The 25,335-nt window shown below is 38.6% G+C and overlaps 1 protein-coding gene across 1 annotated transcript in view; it reads right to left on the bottom strand.

Annotated features, from left to right (window-relative positions):
• Nucleotides 1-24,155, bottom strand: part of LMX1A (LIM homeobox transcription factor 1 alpha) — a 170,387-nt gene extending 146,232 nt beyond the window's left edge. Inside the window, exons 1-3 of the mRNA XM_073591464.1 lie at nt 23,219-24,155; nt 21,219-21,300; nt 18,671-18,857 (exon numbers count right to left, since the gene is read on the bottom strand). Of these exons, the coding sequence (XP_073447565.1) occupies nt 18,671-18,857; nt 21,219-21,291 (260 nt within the window). The 5' untranslated portion in view covers nt 21,292-21,300; nt 23,219-24,155. The remainder of the gene's footprint in view (nt 1-18,670; nt 18,858-21,218; nt 21,301-23,218) is intronic.
• Nucleotides 24,156-25,335: the final 1,180 nt, after the last annotated feature.

Raw genomic sequence — 25,335 nt, 5'->3', positions numbered from 1 at the left:
TTTTGTAAATTATTGATTAGGATGAGGTACCAGACCTACATGGTCTATCAAAGGAGGGTCTCTTATGGAGGCCTTCTTCCCAATTTCCTATTTTTCATAAAACAAAATATTGGTAGATTTTTGTTTTGCTTTTTTGCAAACCAGAGTTTAGTGTCACTTAAAACTGTGATACACATTAACACTGGATGTTTTCATCGTGAGTTTACAGGTGTTGTTTATGTTCGTTTTAATCATAGGCATGACTGGGTACACCCTAAACAGCCCTTGTAGTGATGATTTCCAATATTTTGACCCCTGATATTTTACCTAGCCCCCTAATGGGGCTCCTACAAAAATTGTAAAAACAAAAAGTAAAAAAATAAAATTGTAAAAAAATAATAAAAACAAAAACTACTGACACCATCCACTGCCCTACTGACACCAATCTCTACCCTACTGACCGTGTCAGTAAATATAGACATGGACATATGTGTTTGAGATTTGGGGTGCACACCCTAACGCTGTGCACACCTATAGTTTTAATAATAAACTTGTCTAACCTGCATTTTATAATTTTTATCTTTTCTGTGGATAATGCTGATACATGATAGTAATGAGCATCAAAAAGAAAAGAAGTGTCACCAGATGAGTTTCCAGAGAATCATGAGAACAGTTCTCTGACCCCTGCAGTAGGAGAAAGCACTGTATTGGATGAAAAAGGTTCACTGACTTTTTACACATTATGAGATTTGTGTTTCTGCTGAGTTGCTTTTTGGGATTTTTTAAAAAATAATCTGTTATTGTGAAAAATATGGTTAAAACTTGTAATGATGGTATTCAGTATATGCATTTGTTTTTCATGTCACATGCTTTCATTTACCTTTTTTTTTAACCACATTTACATGAAGACCAAGCTGGCTAACAAAGTGACAGTTACAAGTGTTGGGATAAGCCATGACACCAACAGAGGTGATTACAACACTCAGCTTTTATTCATGAGTTACGCTTTATTCACATGGCTCTACACATTTTATTGATGTTAATAAACATGTGCTGTGTAGGAGAAAAGTTCCTCCTTAAGTTCCCGCCTAATGATCAGGAAAATACTTGCGTATAGATGCATCTAAACGCATAAAGTCATGTAATGCATGTGTTTATATGCCTAAGCATGTAAAGCACATGTTCTTGTACGCAGATTTTTGGATTCTGTGTTATGGATCTGAATGCAGTGCATGTTTACACACCTGTGTGAATGGCTCCATTGAAAACAATGCAGCTGTGTTCAGATCCGTAATTAAGAAACATTTGTATATGCGTTTTTTTTTTATGGGCGTGTAAATGAAGCCTTAAACGTTTTTTCTGAAAAACAAAAAAACTGCTTAATGAGGAACTTTAGACCCTTAATGCATCCTACCCCGCATCCCACCAGCACTGACATCTTTGAAGGTCCCACGGATGCGCAGATGTGCCAGAGGACTTTGCCTAGCCTTCAGAACCTGCAGAGTTTCACACATGTGTGCATGGCCAGATCTAGGGGTTGCTGAGGTGGTCTGTCCCCCCCCCAGGTTTAAATCCCCCCCCAAAGCCTCTGAATTGCCAGAAGTGACTTCTGTTCTCTGCTCTGCCAGAAGTAGCCACTGACCGACCTGTGGCCCCCTTACATTGCCGTTCTGACCCCTGCCCTCTGCTGACCCTGTACACTGCCCTACAAACTGCTGACCCTATCCTCTGCTGACCCCCTGTACACTGCCCTGCTGACCTCTTATCCTCTGTCCCCCTGACATTTTTTACTGTGCCCCCACATTAGACTAGATCAGGCCCTGCATTTGTGCAGACAACCAGAGGTCAGGGTCTTCATTGTGCCATCTTTGCACATACCTACAGAAAAACTTGTGCATGCATAGATGTGCTGAAGGTCTCTGCTAGGTCCCAAAGGCCAGGCAGTGCACTTCAGCACATCTGTGCATGTGTGCACAGTGTCATTCTGGCCTAGGGGAGAAAGGAGATAGTACCGCCCTTCAGCAACCCCCATCCCCACCAGCACCACCATCTTTGAAGGTCCAGCAATTGTGCAGATGTGGCAGAAGACTCTGCCTGGCCTTCAGAACCTGCAGACTTTCATATGTGTGTGCAGACAAACAGAGGTCAGGGGTCCTCCTTACTTGTACCATCTTTGCACACATGCACAGAAAAACCTGTGCATGCAGACACAGAGCTGCTGAAGGTCTCTGCTAGGTCCCAAAGGCCAGGCAGAGCACTTCAGCACATCTGCGCATGTGTGCACAATGTCATTCTGGCCTAGGAGAGAATGGAGGAAGTGCTGCCCTTCAGCTCAAAAAAGATAGCAAGAACTTTAAAAAAAAAAACATTTGTGGGAGAGCAAGGGGGCTGGAGACAGGTGCAAAAAAATTGGGCTTGAAGGTGCACTTTAAAAAGTGTTTCCTGGAGTTCAGCTGTAGCTTGTTGGTTGCTCACTTAAAGTCAAAAACAACATGACAACATCTAAAACTACCCTGTCCAGAGGGTAACAACGCTGCTATGATTTCAGTGCAGAATAAACAGAAATGTCACCCTTCTAAAGGAAGTTTATTAGTTGGATCAACAACTAAAACGATGTCACAGGGGAACAAACAATGAATATTGTGTTAGTACTATCGACAGACTGCATCATATATGTTTTTTCCTTTGACCATATTACTACATTAACTACCATGATTGCTGTAGTCTCCCTCAGCATCAGTGTGACATATTTGTTTTAGTCTGAAAATAAAGCAGTGCAAAGCCTGAAAACACTTGTAACCTTTAAACCCAAAAGAGTTAGCAGGAGCGTCCGGAGACAGTGCTTCTGCTGGGGGATTGTGAAGATGACAAAGGTTGCAGCCACAGGGCTGACACCCAGCAGGGGATTCTGATTATGGCCCACTTGGACATTCCAGAAATAGCTCCTGTGATCCCTCAGAGTTTACACAGAAGCAGATTCAAAGAGCTAATTAAACCTTTAAGCAAAACTATCTGTAGACATGAATTAAAGTACTTCGAGAAATGTTCAACATCTCGAGAGGGAGCTCTTTGAACCAATAAATATAGGTCTGCATGTATATGTACATACATTCAGTAACAAAATAAATCCCACATGTCCTCAGACTGACATTTATGGGGTTCCTTATGAAAAGACACCTCCTTGCTGCATAAATACTATGGTTTGTTGTTGTTATCAGCCCTATCAGAAATAGTTTATAGTAAGTCGGCAGGAATATATGCAATACATACACGTTCACAAGCAAATGTCAATTTACTATAGAGATCCTTTCTTTATTCACTTTGTTGGCTTTGTAACCTTATTTCATTCTCATTATTGCTGTTTGTATAAAATCCATATATTTATAGTATTACTTTTTTATTTTGTTAGATCAGATCCAGATTCTTTTTACAGTTTCTGGTTCCTGCATATGAGTAAGCTTTTTTTTAAGCAATACTCCCTCGATACTGTAGATCTCAGCTACACCATTAGCTAATGAGACAATGGGATTGATTTACTAAAACTGGAGGACTTTATAGGCTGGCACACATAACCCCTGAATAAAAGAATTGAGCACAAGTTTTTTGTGTATAAAATTGTGTAAAATGTATTCATAATCCAAGAATCATTAAAATCTATTACATCCCTATAGGATGTCAACTTCCATCCCAAGTGGGGTAGCAATAGCCCATATGTACTCCATTTATGCTCTAGCCCAGAAATGTATACAGCATAGTTACGTAGAAATAACAGATAGCAAACAGATAGCTTTTATCAAAAGCTAAGCACATTTACTAACAAAACTTGCTAAAAAGTCTACCTATGAAACGACCATATCTAGTGCTTACTCAAAGGTAATATGTAGTACTCACTCCCATCCGTCTCCCGCGGGGGGGGGGGGGTTGCCACATTACTGTCCCTCTCCCACGGGTCGGGGGGGTTGGTACTGGTTTGCTGCCCCCAAAATATTAAGCACTAGCTGCCACGGACAGAACCAGATGCACGTTGGGTAGACTGGAGACAGCACAAAAGTTATTATACTTGTCAATATCATGGTTGTATATTGGACCTTGAATTTTTATTGTTGTATACCATTTCACATATATATATTATGTAATAATATGTCATTTTTTTATTATTTTTTATTAAATTTTTTATTAATTATCTTTGGTGAACTGTTTGCCTTTAAAGTAACGTATCCAAGTCTCACCCAATCAAGTGGCCAAAGAGTCCAAACCCAGAAGAAAGACTGGGAGAAGACAGAAGCCTGTGACAGAATGTAGCGCTGACATCATAGCGCTGGAGGGGATTACTTGCCAGGTAAGTCTACCATACTGTGCTTATATATGCTGCATGCTAGCACATTATGGATAAACTCCCCTGGGGCTTTTTTTTTTTTTGTGGAAATTTTTTTCTGCTCTAAGAGAGTTTGATGTTTTGGGGTTTTGTACAGTTGCTCTGCATTATTAGTGAAAAATACATACGGTACTTAAAGGTGAGGGAATGCATGGCAGTGCTGGTGGCAGCACGTATACTCTATAATAGGTCTTTTCACTTATTATAATCAGACGGTGTAAATACTGTCCTGTGTATCTGTAAAATCACCAGTTTGTTCGTGTCCTGCCAACAAAATTTACAGATACAAATATAGAATTCTTCTGTACATAAACGTCCCGTTTACTGAAGGAGTAATGTTTACACTGCTCTGTATTTAATTTAAAAATCCTTCCTGGTTCAGGGTTTTTTTTTGATTTAAAATTCCCTGAACTTAATTGAGTATCAGAAATTAAATCACACCAAAATTAGTCATCTACTAAGTTCAGACTAAAAATGGGGTAGAATGGGACTATGAGTGTGCCTTGGTGGGGTTGAAATAACAATCTATACCACAGTTTTAAAACAGTATAGAACAGCTTTATTCACCATCCATAGATGGAAACCTTAAAAATAGATTTTAAAACTGTGGTATAGATTGTTATTTCAACCCCACCGAGGCACACTAAAAGTCCCATTCTACCCCATTTTTAGTCTGAACTTTGTATTTCTCAGGGACGGTGCCTCCGTGGAGTTATAATCCCCCCACGGTTACCCCCACCCTTATGTAATCATCTACTAAATAATACTTAAAGCAGTTCTCCACTCTGGAAGAAAAAAAATTCAAGTCAACAGCTACAAATCCTGGAGCTGCTGACTTTTAACTGACAATTGCGAGGACATGCGATGCTGTACCCAAATATTTTTTTCCCTTTTTTTCCCCACAAATATAGCTTTCTTTTGGTGGTATTTGATCACCTCTGCGTTTTTTGGGTTTTTTTTGCCCTATAAACAAAAAAAGACCGACAATTTTGAAAAAAAAAAAAACAATATTTTTTATTTTCTGCTATAAAATAATAATAAATAATAAATAATAAACAATAAAAACATGTAAAAAATCAAATTTCTTCAAAAATTTAGACCAATATATATTCTGCTACATATTTTTGGTAAAAAAATTCCTAATAAGCGTAAATTGATTGGTTTGCGCAAAAAGTTATAGCGTCTACAAACTGTGGAATATTTTTATTTATTTATTTACTAGTAATGGCGGCGATCAGCAACTTATAGCGGGATTGTGATATTGCGGCGAACAAATCGGACACCTAACTGACACGTTTGACACTTTTTGGGGAGCAGTGGCACTAATACAGTGATCAGTGCTTAAAAATATGCACTGACACTGTACTAATGGCTGGGAAGGGGTTAACATCAGGGGCAATCAAAGGGTTAAATGTGTGCCTAGGTTGTGCTTACTCACTATGGGGGGGGTGCTTTGACTAGGGGAAGGCAAAGATCTGTGTTTCTGCTTTGCAGGAACACAGGATCAATGCTTTCCTTTCTGACAGAACGACAATCTGCCTTTACATAGGCAGATTGTCATTCTGCCTGTGTCCTGTATAATGGGCGGGTCAAGGCGTACATAAAGTAAGCGGTCCCCGCCGCCGGGCTCCCACTGTATGTGATCACAGCGGTAGCGGGTCGCCGGCAGTGTGCATGCGCACCCCGGACCCAGAAGTGTCAGATCATATACTAGGTACGTGATCTGGCGCAGAGCAGCTGCTCTGCCGCAATATATCTACAATGGGCAATTGTGAAGCGGTTAATAACAGGACACTTACCTGTCCAGGGATCCAGCTCTATCCTCACTCAGGATGGTTCTTGACTAGCCTTCGGGTTTGCAGGGCCGGCATCTTAAAGTGTTACTAAACCCACAACAGTAAAATCTGTCTGTATATGCAGCATAGCATGCTTGTTATACTCACTGAGGAACTTAAGGGGTTAATCCTCTGCATTGTGTAAAATGGCTGTTTTATCCTGTATGCACTGATCCTTCCCTTCTTGCATTGTCAATTTTGGGAAGGCCAGCTAACACACAGACAGTAGCCAACCTGCACATGCTCAGTTGTGTTTTTTATGCTGGAGAGAACATTTACTTGTTCTCAGAGATAGCCAGGTCACATGATATTGGCATCACACATGTGGGCGTGTATACAGGCGGTAGTGGAAATCTCCTCCCTCCTGAACTTTCAGCACTGGAGAAACTGTGCAGTTTATCACTGGCCATGGTATACAGATCAGCCAAAATGGTATAAAGTGGCAATATTTTAATGTAAAAAGAAGATTCATAAGCTGTGGACACTGTGGGGGGGGGGGGCAGATGTACTATTTTCATATTACTGCGTCTCGTAACACTCTAACTGTGGGCAGCTGGCTGTGCTGCTTGTGGCTTCACAGCCGGCTGTCCACTGCTCTGTGCTTTGTGAATGGTCCCACAGGTCTTAGAAGACAGCGGGGGGGGGGGGGGGTAGAGGAGAACTTCCACTTGTATCGTCTAGGCAATCCAAGCAGAAATGGGAGTGAGTACCTGTCAAAACTAGGTACCCTCCCCCCCCTCCCAAATATGGTGGGGGGGGAGTACTTTTGGGTGAAGCTCTGCTTTGAAGAGGAACTAAGGAAGTAAAAAATGTAAAAACATTCAAGTAGGCAAATTCTTCATATGCTATGTCTCTTTTGCGATCAAACAAACATACAGTACCTGCTAGTTTGCAGTCTTCTTTAGGTATGTCTCAGTTTCCGAATTAATAATCTCCCATGCACATACGCAGGAGGTTTCGTCATCCTGGCCCAGCCATTCAAGATGTCGAAGAACCCAGAAGAAGACTGGGCCAAGATGTTGGTGCCGACAAGAGAGTGGGGGGAGGTGAGTATAATTGTATATAGAGTATAGATCCACTTTCTCTCTTACTTTATTTTACATTTTAGTAAAGACTACGTAAAAATAAAATTAACTTGATATCTTAAATATACACATAAAAAATGCTGACTGTACTTATGCATCAAGCTACAGGATGTCATTCATATCATTTCCTTCTACAGGCATAAAAATACTGAGGACAAAAAATATTATTACTGGGATTAGAATTTATAGCTTAGAATTTTGCAACACAATTCAGTATAATAAATCTCTTGGGGCACTCCACCATATACCAAGTAATAATGAATTTTCATTGCAAACTAAATTACTTTACCCGGCGGCAGTTTTTTCAATAATCAGAAGACAATTTTCAAGTAAAAATTTGCATTTTGTACAGGCAAGGGGGTCAACTGAGAAAATATATCAGAAAGAGAAGAAAAAAGATAAAAATAAGGCAAGGGGTAATATATGGAAACTTTAGGATGGATTCACATCACGTTAAAGGGGAATTTACTAAGACCAAAAGCCAGAATCTGAAGAAGCTGTGCATGGCAACAAATCAGCTTCTAGCTTTTATTTTTAAAGCTAAACTGGGCAAGATGAAAGTAGAAGCTGATTGGTTTATATGCATAGTTGCTCTAGATTCTGTCTGCTCACGTTTTAGTAAATTCCTCACCTGTGTTTAGCATGCATTGACACATATTAAGAGAATGGACTTTAAAAAAAAAAAAAACGTATACCTAGGTGGATGCAGCATCAATCCGATGTGCATTTGTTCCCTGCCAGCTCCGCAGTGCTCGTTATGGTTGGGATCTTTCCTGAGTCTGGACCAGTTGAGTGATGACAGCCGACAATGGATTTCAGCCCGTTGTCAGCTGAAAATGGGTCACAGGAGTGCAGAATGTACTGTGAAGTATAACCAAAAGAGCTTTGGCTATACTTCGCCTTTAAATGTACATTTGAATGGCATCAGGAATGTCTCATTCTCTAATTTTGAGTTCTACTATGTGAATGGATGTGGTGCCATCACCTACCCATCAAGGTACCCATATGTACAATGATGCGTTGACATCCCTTTCACACCAAGTTCATTGGGAGTGCGCTGGACACACTTGCCAGTGCAAGACATTGTAAAAACCTTGTTCCATATAGGGTCAGTTCACACCACTGTGCTGTGCTGGTGTGCACTGAAAGAAATAAAAAAGTTACAGTATTTTTTTCAATGCAGCAAGGTATGATGCAAACCACAGCATCACGCCATGCTGAAACCAATAGAACTAAATGAAATGTCACTTATAAGTTCTAGCAAAAAAAAAGTAAAAAAAAAAAAAATAGTTATTGCATTGGGCCTGAGTTGAGCAAAACAGCCCAACACAGCCCAACATCTTGGGCCTTTGGACACAGCCCCATAGAAGTCTATGGAGCTGTAAAGCAAAGGCATAGCTAGGACAATGAGATTTGTGGCACTGGATGTAAAGAAACACCAGAGTTGGGGTCCATTAGAGTGTTTATGTGTCTGAGGAGGAAATAGTGGGTTAGGTAAAGTCAAGGCGAAAGAGGAAAAGTGCACTTATCCTTTAAATTCTGTTTGGCAACTCTTCCCTTGAAAACCAAATAGAAGATGCCCAATTCATAATATTTGAAGCATTGGAGAAGATAACAGTAAATATAGACTCTTTGCATCTCGACTCTAAGTTGGCAGAAGATTATTATGGCTTTGGAAACACATTCAGTACCCTGGACAGGTCGCCACATTTATAAAGGTGCATTAATAAACTGATTGGTGTGATCCACATGTTATAGGTAGAATAGGCACTACAGTATAATATTTGACAGGTATTCTTATAAAAGAACACAAGTCATTGTAGCAACAGAAATATTTTACACCTAAATTAACTATTTTTATTCATTCATGGTTCTATGTTAGCAAATTTCATTAAATAAAACTTGAAAAGAAACAATATTGCATTTTATTTGAGCTTAGAACTTGACATTAGTTTTATAAAACTTTTTTCATATACAAATTTATAGATTTTCATTCTAGTGGCTATCTATATAATTGCTAGTTTATTTGCTGGAAATCGACTGCTGAGATTACAGGAAAAACACATAGGAGTTCATTTACTAAGGGCAAATAGACTGTGCACTTGGCAAGTGCAGTTGCACTCTGCAAACACAGTTGTTCTATAGAACTTAGTAAGTGAGGGGCAGCTCTGCTGACTTCCATCATCCAATCAATGCAAGCAAAAATGCATTTTATTTTCTCCTTGTATGTGATTTGGGTATTCTTTGCAAAGTGAAGCTTCACGTCATTCACTAAGCTGAAGCAACTGCACTTGCAAAGTGTACAGTCTTTTTGCCTTTAGCAAATCAACCTCATTGGGTTACTTTATTTTCACAAATAAACCAAAAAAAATGACAAACATATTCACAGCACTAATAATCAAAAACATAGCTTGCATGTAATAAGCTTATATTGTTGTTGCCATGTACATTTATTCAAAATGAAATCTAAAAAAGACAAACATTGATAAGATTTCTTAAAATATTCCAAACTTCAGATGTATATCTACACTACTGAATATAGACAATAGTACAGTGTCACATTTGGCCTAAATTATATCTGTTCAATTCTGATAAATTCCCAGTTTTTACAAATGATTTGTGAATGTTGCTAAAACCTTTATACAGACGAGCTAGCCATAATATCTAGTGACCATTGCCCATTGAGAACAAATAAATGTAATTATGATGTTTCAGTATATTTGTCAGAGGTTGATTTACTAAAGGAGGAGAGAATGTTCCCTTAGCTTAGTGAAAAAAGTAAAGCTGTATTAAATAGGTTGTAAAGTCAGAAGTTTTTTCTATCTTAATGCATTCTATGCATTAAGATAAAAAGCCTTCTGTGTGTAACAGCGTCCCCAGCACCCCCCTAATACTTACCTGAGCCCCATCTCTGTCCAGTGATGTCCACGAGTCCCTCGGCCATCTGGGACTCTCCCTCCTGATTGTCTGAGACACAGCAATGGTGCCATTGGCTCCCGCTGCTGTCAATCAAAGTCAGTTGTCCAATCAGGAGAGAGAAGAGGCGGGGCCCAACGGCAGCTCCATGTGTGAATGGACATACGGAGCTGCAGCTCGGCTCAGGTGCCCCCATAGCGAGCTGCTTGCTGTGGGGGCACTCGACAGGAGGGAGGGGCCAGGAGCACTGGAGAGGCATCTGAGAAGAGCAGGATCCAGGCTGCACAGAGGAGGTAAGTATAACATGTTTGTTATTTAAAAAAAAAAAAAAAAACAAGACTTTACAATCACTTTAAAGTGATTGAAACGATCACCTTGTAAAACAACTCATTCAGTTTAAAATAGAAATGAAAGGCATAACATCTGTGCATATATATAAAAAAAAGTGATCACATATCCTCTGTTCTCAGCTGCATATGAGCTGGGAAGGGAGAAACAGCAGCACACTGATCTTCCCAGCGAAATGCTGTGGGGGTGGGGGGTGTCAGGACAAGTGTGATCAATAAAGGAGTGCAGGCTCAGTTCCAAGCACAGCTAGAGAACTGGCCATGCTGTTCTCTCATGCCTAGTGTGGTCAGTTTTTAATAGGAGAGCAGAGGGACTGGTAGGAACACCAGGGATTTCACACAAAGAGAACAGGATACCTTTTCATGCAAGTACATGTTACAACAGGCACATATCTGGAATATGAAATATTGGGTTAACATATTCTTTAACTCTAAGGCCCCATGCACACTGGGCATTTATCCCCGGGTACATGGATCTCCAGTGGGTAGAAGGCACAGGTGTCCCATCCAGCCCCACTGCCAACAGTTTGCCAAACTCTATGAGAGTCTGACAATTGCTGTAGCTGGATGGTGCTGGAGAGTGCACTTAGCTGTATGAACGTTTAGGGCAGTATGCGCAGCAGACTTCTTGTGTTGCAGGCATTCCTCCCTGGATGCTTACTACCCTAACCGTTTGTACAGTTAAGTGCACCACGCAGACCCATACAGCCACGGCAGCTGTCAGACTCTCATGAAATTTGACAGGCTGCCGGCAGCTGGAACTGAGCGAACCTGTGATCAACACCTGTGCCTTCCACCCACCAGAGCCCCATGCACCAGTGTAAATGGGGCTTAGAGCATGTGTAGGCTAATAAAAAAAAAAAGAGATTTTTACTTGTTTATGATTGGATGCTTGAAGCAAGCATACTGCACAATTACCTTATTCACTAAAGCCCATAAATTAGTCTTTTTCTTTCTTTCAACCAGCAGGTCAAAGAAAAAAAAATGTACTCAATTTTTCCATCCACACACTTGAGGTAGATGGGGGAATATTCCCCACTGAACTATTGCATTGCATAGTTGTTGGTAGATCTAAAGGTGATAGCACAACCAGACTGTAATGCATGTGGAAAGCTTAAAAAGGATCATGAAACTCTTAGGAATAACATAGCATATGTTCTTTAACAGGTACTTTTAGGCTGTCCTAATGCAAAGCTAATCAACTTCAAAAAATTGAATTTAGATGACTATTTAAAAAAATATTATGTTCCCTTACAATTGTATTTAAAATATCAACATAAACCCATGATTATCCACTGCCTCATGCCTCAAATATTGTGTCTTACCAGTCCAGAACTCAAGAGACAACGACTTTAATTGTTACAATACTAACTATGCATCATGCCAACTGACTACGAAGAAGTAATTTAACCACTTCAGCCCCGGAAGATTTAGCTGCTCAATGACCAGGCCATTTTTTGCGATATGGCACTGCGTCGCTTTAACTGACAATTGCGAGGTCATGCGATGTTGTACCCAAACAAAATTGACTTCCTTTTTTTCCCACAAAAGCTTTCTTTTGGTGGTATTTGATCACCTCTGCAGTTTTTATTTTTTGCGCTTTAAACAAAAGAAGAGCAACAGTTTTGAAAAAAAAAAAAACACAATATCTTTTACTTTTTGCTATAATAAATATCCCCAATTTTTTTTTTTTTTAAATATTTTTTTCCTCAGTTTAGGCCATTGTGTATTATTCTACATATTTTTAGTAAAAAAAAGACACAATAAGGGTATATTGATTCGTTTGTGCAAAAGTTGTAGCGTCTACAAAATAGGGAATAGATTTATGGCTTTTTTATTATTATTTTTTTACTAGTAATGGCGGTGATCAGGCGATATTGCGCCATGGACACTTTTGACACATTTTTGGAACCATTGACAAGTATACAGCAATCAGTGCTATAAAAATGCACTGATTACTGTATAAATGTCACTGACAGGGAAGGGGTTAACACTAGGGGGTGATCAAGGGGTTAACTGTTTCCCTAGTGTGTGTTCTAACTGTAGGAGGATGGGAGTGACTAGAGGAAGAGAGAGATCGGTGTCCATACTTGGTATGAACACACGATCTGTCTCCGCTCCCCTGAGAGAACCGGGATCTGTGTGTTTACACACACAGATCCCGGTTCTCGCTCTGTCACGAGCGATTATGGGTGCCGGGCGGTCATCACGCCCCCCGGGCACTTGCAGCGGCTCCAGCGTGGCTCCGCGGGTGTGCGCGCGTGCACCCTCTAGTGGTCAGAAGGCAAACCGACATACAGGTACGTCGTTTTGCCCAGGGGAGCCAACCTGCCGGGAAGGAGTTAATATACACCACACAATGTCATTTATTATGAAGTGAGATTCATATATTCCAGATATTAATCTGGAGTCTGCAGAATATTTATTGTAAGCATGTGTAAGTACAGTACAACCAGTGCCGGGACAAGGTCATCTAGAGCCCAGGGCGAACATGCCAAATTGCACCCCCCCCCAAGATGTATGAGCATTATGTGTCAGCAAAAATCCCCTCCCCCCCAAAAAATCGAGCACTAATCTGCATGCTTAACTCCTAAGCATAAATCTCCCCTCCTCCTAATACAAAGCCTCCTCCTACTGAAATCCCCTTCCGAGCGTGGATCTTTGCCCCCCCTCAACCCCTCCAGCCCAAATCCTCTCTTCCCCCTCCCCGCCCAATTTTCTATCACAAATACCCCCCAAACATCCCTGCTAGAACAAATCCCCCCCCCCTCTTTTTCCCACATCTCCCTCCCAACACAAATTCCCTCAAATCACCATCATAGCACACCTCCCCAGATTTCCTCTCCTAGTACAATTCATATCCCCTGCTGCCCCCCAAATTCCTCCTCCCAACACAAATCCCCTCCCCCAGCCTCCTTGTGGTGCCCCCCCACCTCACAGTGGCCAGGGCAGCCTCCCCTCCTGCCCACCCCTTGTCCCAGCCCTGGGTATAACTCTAAATGCCTTTTGACCTTGTTATGAATGGTTTATATATAATATATGCCAGGCTATTGTATGATCACTGGTAAGGCCAATAAAAGAAAATGACAAATGTAATGTATATAGTATATATAATAGAAACAACAGACATTCCTAGAAGTGAAGATCATTGAGACAAAGTTCTGACCCTGAGAATTCCCTACGCGCAGGTGATAGTTGCCTGACAACCATCCAACTGGGAATACTGGGAATACTAACACCAGAAGTTGATAGGCTTTACATAGATGATCAGATGATAAAAAGGGCTGTTCAGTCTTGCACCCCATGCTGTTATAGGCCACTAGTAGTTTAGGTTTACTGATAGCTTAAAAAATGATTCCATTCGGGGACGCGGACAGGAGGGCTATATTTTTTAAAATAAATATAACAAAATATACCCAGAGGCGCCAAAATAGCGTTGTTCGCTGACCTGTCGGAGGAGATCCCCAGACATCTTCGAACTCTCATATTTTTAATTTTTCTAGCAGTCAAAATAACCATAGCACAAGCATGAAAATCGCCCATGATCAATGTCACGATGGTGAAATATAAAAAATCCTGGATTATAGTAAATGAAAAGCTGACCAGTATCCGAAAAGATAAACAAGATAAGTTTGAAAAACAATTGGAACCCCTGGATTGCGTACCTCCAAGCCCCCTAGCTGCTGGATCACCCTGAGGATTGAGGCCCGGGCCAAGGGGACTAATCCTGCCTTTCTCTTTCACTTTCTTTCTTTCAGGTTACTGAAAGAAAGCCTCCCTAACCCTCATACTTCCTCATGAGTAAGGTTCCGTGTTATGAGGCATTAGGGTTACTTCCTGACAATGATGCACCCCTACCTCTCTATGGAGTAACCAGTTGCTGATACTCCTCGGCTCATAGCCTTATGCCCCGTACACACGGTCGGACTTTGTTCGGACATTCCGACAACAAAATCCTAGGATTTTTTCTGACGGATGTTGGCTCAAACTTGTCTTGCATACACACGGTCACACAAAGTTGTCGGAAAATCCGATCGTTCTAAGCGCGGTGACGTAAAACACGTATGTCGGGACTATAAACGGGGCAGTGGCCAATAGCTTTCATCTCTTTATTTATTCTGAGCATGCGTGGCACTTTGTCCGTCGGATTTGTGTACACACGATCGGAATTTCCGACAACGGATTTTGTTGTCGGAAAATTTTATCTCCTGCTCTCCAACTTTGTGTGTCGGAAAATCCGATGGAAAATGTCCGATGGAGCCCACACACGGTCGGAATTTCCGACAACACGCTCCGATCGGACATTTTCCATCGGAAAATCCGACCGTTTGTACGGGGCATTAGACATATGGTTGCTTCATTAGGTAGAGCCTGAAGGTTAGGCCAAGTTTTTCTTGATTTAGCTGTTCTTTGGTCACCACTCTATGGCCTATAATGGTATAAGAGGATGCTTCAGCTCTTTGAGATTTATTTGACAATGTTTATGCTTTTGTATAACATGTAAAACTTTGCAATAAAAATCATTGGAAAGAAAAAGTGATTCCAGGCAAAACATGAAACAAAACAGGGAGCTGCCTCTTAAGGTTTTCATTTATCCAGCTCATGGTATTTCTAGCAGGAGTTGGTCACATTCAATTTCACTTGTTCTGTATTGTTGAAGATATTTCGTAGCTTGTCCAAGCCACTTCTTCAATTCCTGAACTGAAAAAATATGGGCTATAGATGTTATCCAGTAATTTGGTAAAATAAAAATGTTTCTTATAATCATTTTTTTCTGCAATCCACTGAAGACAGAATCCAAAGAGCACCCCACATTGGAAGTGCATTTTCTAAATCAGGTGCTGCTTAGCTTCCTCTTTCTCTGCAGCTATCACCAGTCACATTTAAGCTTCCAGAGCACATTTGAATCTGATTGGTGACTTTCCAATTCTTATGTCTTAAATCTCTGTAGCCTGCACCGGGTGTGTTTAAAAATGCTTCTGCTGTATCATGAGCAGATGTGTTAGATATTACCCACAAAGATGGACAAGTGCAGAACAGCACTGAACGCATGAACAGTTGAAGTGCTATTAGCATAGATTTTGCTATCTGCATGCAGCTAAAGGTTTGATTTTCAGTTTTGATGATGAGTACCTTTGAAGTTAAAGTGTCACTAAACCCACATCATAAAAATCTGTCAATAAATGCTGTATCTCGTACTTGCTGTTCATACTCACTTAGAGCCAACTCCCTCCCTCCTCCTCCATGCCCACTAACCAGCTAAACACAATGGGGGCAGGATATTACATGTAGATTGATGGAGACTTCACTTCCCTCTTATTCTAAGACACAGGCTGGAGGGGTGTGACACAGACTGTGACTAGCAGAAATCCACCCACACCATGTTATTGGCAAACAATAATAAAGATTTAATTTCAAATATAAACTTGTATAGCAATTTAAAACAGTTTATTGATATTAATTATTAATTTTTACTCTCTATTACAAAGACTGTGGGGGGGGGGGGGTTGAACATGTGATCAGCAGCAGAGGACTAGAAGCTCCTCCTGCTTATGTTTCCCTGCAGACAGGCTTGAAAAGAGCTGGGTCATGTGACAGTTGTATCTAGATTAGGAAAAAGATACTTAGATTTTTATATATATATATATATATATATATATATATATATATATATATATATATATATATATATTTACAGTGCCATCATCCGCATACAGAAATAGAAGGGATAATGTAATTTTTAAAAAAATAATTACAGTACCATCATCCACATACAGACAAAGAAGGGATAATATCAATTAAATGTATGTTTGTATGTTGTATGTTTTGATATGTATGTTTATTTCTGTGTTTTTAATGTAAATTAAATAGTGTGTGTTTAGTATCATTTTAATATGGAACCAGCAACAAGAACTTGAACATGCAGCAATTCACAAATTAGAAGATAAAACAATGTTACAGGTAATTCAAATTCACTCTAGGTTAAGCCAGGTATATCTTTTCGATGCAACTTTTTTTGGGGGGGAATTTCAATAAAAGGCACAAAGAACATACAATTTCTGCTACCAATTGTTCTGCAGTTCCATCAACTGAGTACATCTTTTTTCCAGACACTCAATATTGTGTTATTGCTTGATATGTAACATATTGTTTCAATGCTATTCTGTCATTATATACCTACCTCGCTGAGAAATCTCCAATTGTATCAGTATCTGCCATTCTTTGATCTATAGGCCACACTAACATTTCAAAAACACCACAACTAATACAGGGCCCAGGGAGCAAAGATCACACTTATGTATTATACATTTCTCAGCAATGTAAGTATCATAATGACATATGTCAATGATGAAGTACACATTAGGGTTCATTAACTAAAGGAGTAGAGGTTGCTCATTTAAATGTATGTTCAATTTGCAAAGTGAATGGTAGTAAATAAAACCCAACCTGTGTTAACTTGAGTCCCCCATTAAGAAAAATAATATTTTTCTTAAAACAAATTTGACAGATTAACGTGAGCAGAGCTACATGATATTTACTGTACTCAGCATTACCTTTTCCATTTATAGTTTTCATTTACTTTTTCAAATGGACAGTATCCTTTAGTAAATGAATGCCTCTAAATCAAGGTCTTTTAACATTTTAGTAGAAAGCTAAAACTTATCTAAAAAGCCTCTAAATATTTTGAGTCAAAAGTCACCCATGACTAGCTCTTGCAGTTCCAGGTAGCCTAATAACTGAAATGACTGACTGCAGCAAGAAGAGGAAACTTGGTGACCTTCCAGCAACAATATTGTACTTGTACACACTCTAATCCCTTCTGGTGTAAAAAGAAACAAATAGTGATCTTATCTGATGTTAGATTGGGGAAATACACCCTAAAATGTTCTCGCAGCTGCACATCTACAATGTACAATAGAAGTATCCATACTGTTATTGCAGCAATATAATGGTATATATATCTATATCTATATATATGTAGATATAGATATATATATCTATATATATATCTATAGATATATATATCTATATATATCTATATATATATAGATATATTAGATATATATAGATATATCTATATATCTATATATCTATATCAATTCATATAAACCATAATTGGTTTTACATCATGCTAAAAATATATATTTATATATATATATATATATATAGAGAGAGAGAGAGAGAGAGAGAGAGAGAGAGAGAGAGAGAGAGAGAGAGAGAGAGAGAGATAGATATCTATCTATATAGATATAGATATATAAATATAGATATTTATATCTATATCTATATCTAGATCGATATCTAGATATCGATCTAGATATATATATATATAAATATCAATTTGCCATCAATAAGGAGATTCAAAAATATTTTATCCTTGCATACTATGGGATCAAACTGCACAACGAATACAGCACAGGTAGGAATGACTCAAAATTATTCAAGACTTGATTATAAAAAGATATTCTACATTAATCTAAGTTATTCATGGAATCATTATTTTTTACAGGTCAGCCTACACAGTACAATAGTAAATTCAACTGGAAAAAAAAGAAACCAATAATCTAAAACACTGCTTATATTATGCATCACAGTGTTTTTAGGGTGAATTGATCTGGTATTGTCAAAAAAGTAACTGAATACAAAAAACAAAGCCAAATGACCATAAACATGTAACACCATGCATGTCTGTATATGGGCTCACTTCACAAAGCTTTAACACAAAGATAATAATTTTTATTTCAGCGGTGTAAATGCAATGTTAAATAGGCTTAGCTGACAATAACTGTCACTTCTTTTGAAAATAGGGATCTGGTGTGTTAGCTGAACCTATTGTTTCTTAAGTATAAAAACAGCAGGAAAGGTGTGTCTCCTAGCAACCAATCAGATTGAATCTGTCATGTTTCTGGTACCAGGTACAAAGCAGGTGTACACAGAAGTCTTAACTGGCTGCTGTGCGTAGCATCTCCAGCTTTTTATTAGGCAGTGAGTGCCATATTATTATATGTCATCATAAGGTCACACACTGCCCAGATGCCTTGTTGCACAGATCAAGTCGCTATTCCAAAAAAACAAGAGCTGACATTGATACAACATTGTTATAGGAGCCTTATCTGGTTTGTAGGGACTTACTTTTCGTAGTCAGCCCTGCAGTAGAGTTTCTTGTCTCGATAGAAGCAGCTGCTCTCCAGGGGTTCTTTGCAGGCACAGCACTGAGCACACTGTTCATGCCATAGACTGTCACTGATCCTCAGGAGGAAGCGATCACAGATCGCCCGATCACAGCCCTCACACACCCACTTCTGATCCAGAGCTCGTCCTGTCATAAAAGAGGACAAATTGATAAGTCACCACTGCTATACACCTTCTATACAAAATCACCATCATCAGATGCATATGATCAATATCTACTGCCGTCCTGTATATGTTGGCTCTATAAGCCTCCAGCCAGCAAGGCACATAAAAGTCGGGGAGATTTATTCCTCCACAACCCTCCAAAAGAAAATCTAATTCAATAAAGAAAAGTCATTAAAGAAAGTCATGTGTTCGATCCTTTACAATATTAAACAAAATAAATTATTCGATCAATGACTGATCAGATTTGTCGACAATCTGTGTTGCTAATTAACTAAAAAACACATAAGTATATTGAGCCTATTAGTGATAATTTAGTAAAAACGGGATTGCTATGATGTATATATTTTAATGTTGTAGACTTGATTTTATTGGTAGAAAAAATTATCCAATATAAAAGTGTGATAAGTGAGCCCTTATTTCTTCTATAAGATCGTTATTTCATTTAATTCCCCTGCTGGACTACAGACACCTCCCCTCCATCATTGTACAATAAATACAAAATCATTCAATATGACATGAGTGATGTTGCAAAACTATCCTTTTGTTTGTATCTACTTCTTTTTCCATTTATGTTATTTCTAATTTTGTTCATTTAGAATAGTTCGTAATGTACAGTAAAGTCTATGATAAATTCCAAGAGAATTGGCTATACAATCTCTTTTTAGAACTACACAGCATTTATTTACTGCAGCCGTTTATTGTTTTATAAGTGATTGCTTCGAGTAAACTGTGTATTTCATCTGATTATCTCATTTATCCCATCCATCCATCCTCCATATTTCTGCTGAGGCTCCCGAATGTCATTGTTCCAATCTCACTGACCCCAGCTGTCAAAGTGACTGTCTTGGAATCTGCATAAAGTTGGGCCTCCTATACAGTTTAGTATATAGATAATGCAGTGTGTATATCGGTGTATTGTGGCCATATCTGGATTTATTACATATATCTGCTAATCTACATTTACATAATCATTCACACATCATACACACAACACACTGAGGACTGGCAAAGGGTGTATGTCCCTGGATAAGAAGATATATGAATCGGATTCCCTCTACTGAGGGGGTCTCTCAGCTGCTGAGAAATCTCATATAAAAACATAATAGATGTAACCCGCAGGCATGAGGGCCAGAAAGGGTTAATATTCTTTATTAAATCTGTGGAGCCCGAGGTGTGAGTCCTGAACCCGACTTCATTACTGTGTGTGGATGAGGGTGGAGGGATACTGACTATCTATCTATCTATCTATCTATCTATCTATCTAGTGTTAGCAAAGAGCTATCGCTATATATAATTAGATAGATATCTATATTTAGATATCTATCTATCTATCTATCTATCTATCTATCTATCTATCTATCTATCTATCTATCTATCGAGATAGAGATATCTCTATACATATATTTCTATCTCTCTCTCTCTCTCTCTATTGATTTATATCTATTTATCTATAGAGATATATAGATATATATCTATCTAGTGTCACTGATCTAAAATACACATATATATGCAAATAAAATCACATATACAACACTGAATATAGACATACATGCCACTAATAATTGAAAATCAAATAATGATACTATTATTGTATCCCCCTCTCTGCCTCCTTATGTCTATCTATCCATATATCTTCATGTTTTTCATGTTTAGTACACAAGGCTCAGTTCAGGAAACTTGGTATTAGTAAACTAGAAAAAAAAGATATAAATATAGACATAAAACATTCCAATTAATAATGTAAAGTCCAATAAAAATCATTTACATCTCTCTCTCTCTCTCTTCTCTCTCTTCTCTCTCTCTCTCTCTCTCTCTCTCTCTCTCTCTCTCTCTCTCTTTCTCTCTCTCTTTTTCCATGAACCCAGTTCAATAAATCAGGTAATCGTATGTGTCATTATGCCTACTCACTTATCTAATATATCTGCATCTCCTTTGTGTTAATGGTTATATATAAATATATATATATATATATATATATATATATATATATATATATATATATATATATATATATATATACCTCCAGTTTTGAATGTACCAACGTTTTATACCCTGTTCATAAATCTATATTCTATTATATTAGCTCTGATTTAAATTCATATAAAGGATTATAATCGACAGATGTATATCCTGTCAAACTTCCCAATTAGAAGCTTTAAACGTAAAACGTAATAGGTGACCTGAATAATTATTGTGGTGTACAGCAAATGATTCGAGCCATAGAGAGACACACACACACACACACAGCTTGGCCGATCTACAGCCGATAGTAGAATAAGTCCCGATCCTAAACCCAATCCCATCCCTCACTGCCGTCACTCACCGAATAAAGACAGATTGGCGGAGTTCTCATGGACATTCTGGATATTATCCCCCATTTTCAGCCCATCAAGCATGGTGACACACTGAAAGTACAAACAACACATCAGGGACCTGTACAAATGTAATAAAGTCTCAGCAGTCCATGGGAGACCTTCCCTGTACAGAGCAATGAAAATGTCATTATACCAATACAACAAAGTCATGTGGGTGGACTGCCTTTAAAAACCTGTAATGTAAAGTGATACAAATATTGAAAATGCTTATTTATTTCAAAATAAAAATATCGAATTTATCAGTGTCTTTCATTTATACAAATATCTATACAACAATACTTGGTAATCAATTAGTTAATCTCGTGCAGGCAATGTGTAATTTTGCAGTACATGGATAGTAATTTAATAAATTGACATTCCTATAATTTTCTACAATATTATGAACATCGGTATTTTATGTACATGAAAACATGTTCTGGGTCTCCAATGTATACAGAAGATCATTACATATACTCGGGGGTCTATTTAACAATGTTTACCCAAAGGATATTCACTTTTCAAATCGAAAAACGTGTGAATTTTGGGTGAAAGTGGTGTCAATCTTGGTTGAGAACACGAGACCCTTTACTTTATGTAAGATATAAATCCCTTATTTGACAGGACATCGCTGCAAAGATAATTATGTTACTGGTACAATAAAATAGCATTGTAAGCAAATGAAAATAAAATGTGTTCGATAAATGATTAAATAAACAAATAAATAGGCAATTTATTAATTAATCGCAGGTAAACCCAGGGCAACGAGAAAGAGATGCCCTAGTGCACAGGTAAACGAGTTGATTAATTAAAACTGAAAATGAGCACAACATTTTAGTTTTTTTTATGTTCATAGCAAATAATTAGAATTAATTAATAAAAGATAAAAGGTGATCATTAATTGGCTGCTATAGGAAACAACTCCAGTTTTGTGCTCATTTTTGTTTCTCTATGTTTGATGATTTAACCCAAAGCAAAAGGAAAAATATATGATAGACAAACGATAGATGACGGATAGATAGATAGATAGATAGATGATAGATAGATAGATAGATAGATAGATAGATAGATAGATAGATAGATAGATAGATAGATAGATAGATAGATAGATAGAACTATTGAATAAGTCCAAAGGACAAAGAGATAAATATATGATAGAGAAAAGAAAGAAAGAAAGAAAGAAAGAAAGAAAGAAAGAAAGAAAGAAAGAAAGAAAGAAAGAAAGAAAGAAAGAAAGAAAGAAAGAAAGAAAGAAAGAAAGAAAGAAAGAAAGATAACACCATGAAATATTTCTTTATAATTTTTGTGCTGGCTCTAATGTCTAGAAGTAAGAGGGAGGAATGCATAAAAGACAGAAAATAAATAGATGGATAGAAATATAGATATATAGATAGATAGAAATACTGAATAAGTCCAAAGGGCAAAGTAATAAATATATGATAGAAGAAAGAAAGAAAGAAAGAAAGAAAGAAAGAAAGAAAGAAAGAAAGAAAGAAAGAAAGAAAGAAAGAAAGAAAGAAAGAAAGAAAGAAAGAAAGAAAGAAAGAAAGAAAGAAAGAAAGAAAGAAAGAAAGAAAGAAAATACAGAAGTTAAATAGATAGAGTTGGCCCAAAGAGCAAAGTGATAAATATATGAATGATGACAGACGATAGAAGAAAGAAAGATGTATAGATAGATAGATAGATAGATAGATAGATAGATAGATAGATAGATAGCACATATATAATATTAACGTCATACAATAGGAAGTAGAGAAGCATTTTACCGATACCAATATTGCCTGTTTATTAAATGATATAACATGGACTGAATATCGATAGAAAACAATCCCAGCTGATAGAAATATTGGTATTCGCTCCCAGACAGAATGAGATCGGACAGACAGACAGATAAAAGCGATACATAGGTAGATGTGACAGATGATCGGGATGGTGGCAGGGCATGCATGGGTCGGTATGTCCGGACACTCACCAGGATGTACGGTCGGTAGGAGCGGAGGAGGTGATCACAGATAGTGATGGATGGGATATAAGGAGCGGACTGTCCTGACACTTGTCTCCTCCTCCTAGCTCCAGGTTAGAGGACAGCCCCTCTCTCTCCCTGTCACCTGTCACTCTTCACTGGCCTCCTGCTGGGAAGGAGATCGGGGGTCCCGGGGACGGAGATCGTCCTATGTGTGATCCTTGCTGTGATCGGAGCTCAGTGATCTGTGTGTGTTCCTTCTATCCAGTCATTGCTCTGTCTGTTCGGATGAGTGTGGAGGAGATCCTGGACATCACCTCCTCCCTCTCTCTATCACAGAAAACTTCCTGATCTTCCTTCCAGTTTTCCTTCTTTCCTCTCCCAGACCCGCCTCTCCTTCTCCTCTGCCTGGACTACATGACTTCCTTACCGCACACATCACTCCCAGCTTCCCTGCATTATCATTGTCAGTGTGGGAGATTCCACTGTATACACCTTCCAAACCACAGAGTCATAACCTCATCCCAACCCCAACCCCTATCTCATCTAATAGTGGCCATACACACTTTGATTTTACTGGCTGATCAATGTGGGATTTAATCAAGATGATCGAATCCTCAAATAAACAAACAGGTATAACTTCCCTTTCCATCAATTTTGACTTAGTTTTGCTGAGATTCAGTTAAACTGAGTTGATTGGCTAGGGCAGTGATGGCGAACCTTGGCACCCCAGATGTTTTGGAAGGACATTTCCCAAGATGCTCATACACTCTGCAGTGCAATTGAGCATCATGGTTTGCCATCACTGGGCTAGGGTGTAATATTATTGATCGTTTTGCATCAAACAGCATCACTGGGATACTAAATTCATGATCATATTTCAATCAATCGAATTATGAGATTACAGGTGTAAGCAGAGATCAATACTAAATCCAGGGCTCTGCATTCACTATATCCGGTCTCCCACAGAACATGGAAATGCAGTTATTTTAGTAAATATAAACTGCTAAATACCTTTTCTCATCAGCAGTATATAGCAGTCTTGTGACTTCTATCAGGGCTTTATTAAAGCTTGTAGGAGGAGTGTTCATACTGCAATGGCTGTCCTATCAGGATGCATGACTCTTGACCCTCTGTCTGGACAGTGCTGATTGGCCCTGACATGCACTCTCTCAGGAAAAAAAAAAAAAACATTCTAGCAATACACACCAAACTGAGCATGTGCAGCCTGACTCCAGTAACTCTGTCATATCGGGACATGTTTTGGGGGCAGAGCCAGAAGAGGAGGATCTGTGCATACAGGATCAAACAGCCTTTTTAACACAACGCATATGATTAACCCCTTAGGTTCCACAATAAGTATAACAAGCATGCTTTACTGCATATACAGACTGATTTTACTGCTGTGGGTTTAGTAACACTTTAAATATTGATTAAAATCAACTCCCCCATGTCTGTCATGTTGATCAAATGGGTTGTCAACTGACTGATTTCTATAGGAGATTGATTGGAAAAAAAATTGATCATTTATCAAAGCGTGTATGGCCACCATAAGCTTTTAACATAGGCTTGTAATTTAATAAAAAGAACTATCAGGGTTTTGTTTTTGTTTGTTTTTTTCTGCAGAATTTGGAGATTTTTTTTCAGAATTTGATTGGATAAAGCATGTGAAATAGTTTGTCCCATCTTCCTGGGTGCCACGTAACTCTAGCTGCTCAGACAGGGAACCCCCTTGGTCCATGGCCATCTCGGAAGATGCTTTGTTTTGTAGCGCCTGTCTCTGAATCCCAGCACTTGCCCAATACATGCACCAGCAAGTGGAATGCAGATGGAGGTGAGGCTAGTGATAGATGCACTTTGCTGCATCAGGAACAAAATTCTGCAGACAAAAAGTATTACTGTTCAATCTTTGTAATACTATTTCCATTTTTTTTTTAAATCTCCAGATTTCATTAAAATAATATCTAGTGATCCTGCCATGAACATACTTTTTCAGGTACTTCCTGCTATAGTGACAACTGTCTCCTAAGTGTTACTAAACCCACAACAGTAAAATTAGTCTGTATATGCAGCAAAGCATGCTTGTTATACTCACTGTGGAACCTCACAGTACATCACCCACAGTT

Source organism: Aquarana catesbeiana, linkage group LG07 (genome assembly GCF_042186555.1).
Source record: "Aquarana catesbeiana isolate 2022-GZ linkage group LG07, ASM4218655v1, whole genome shotgun sequence".
NCBI classification, from domain to species: domain Eukaryota; kingdom Metazoa; phylum Chordata; class Amphibia; order Anura; family Ranidae; genus Aquarana; species Aquarana catesbeiana.
This window is presented reverse-complemented; position numbering and strand designations above follow the sequence as displayed.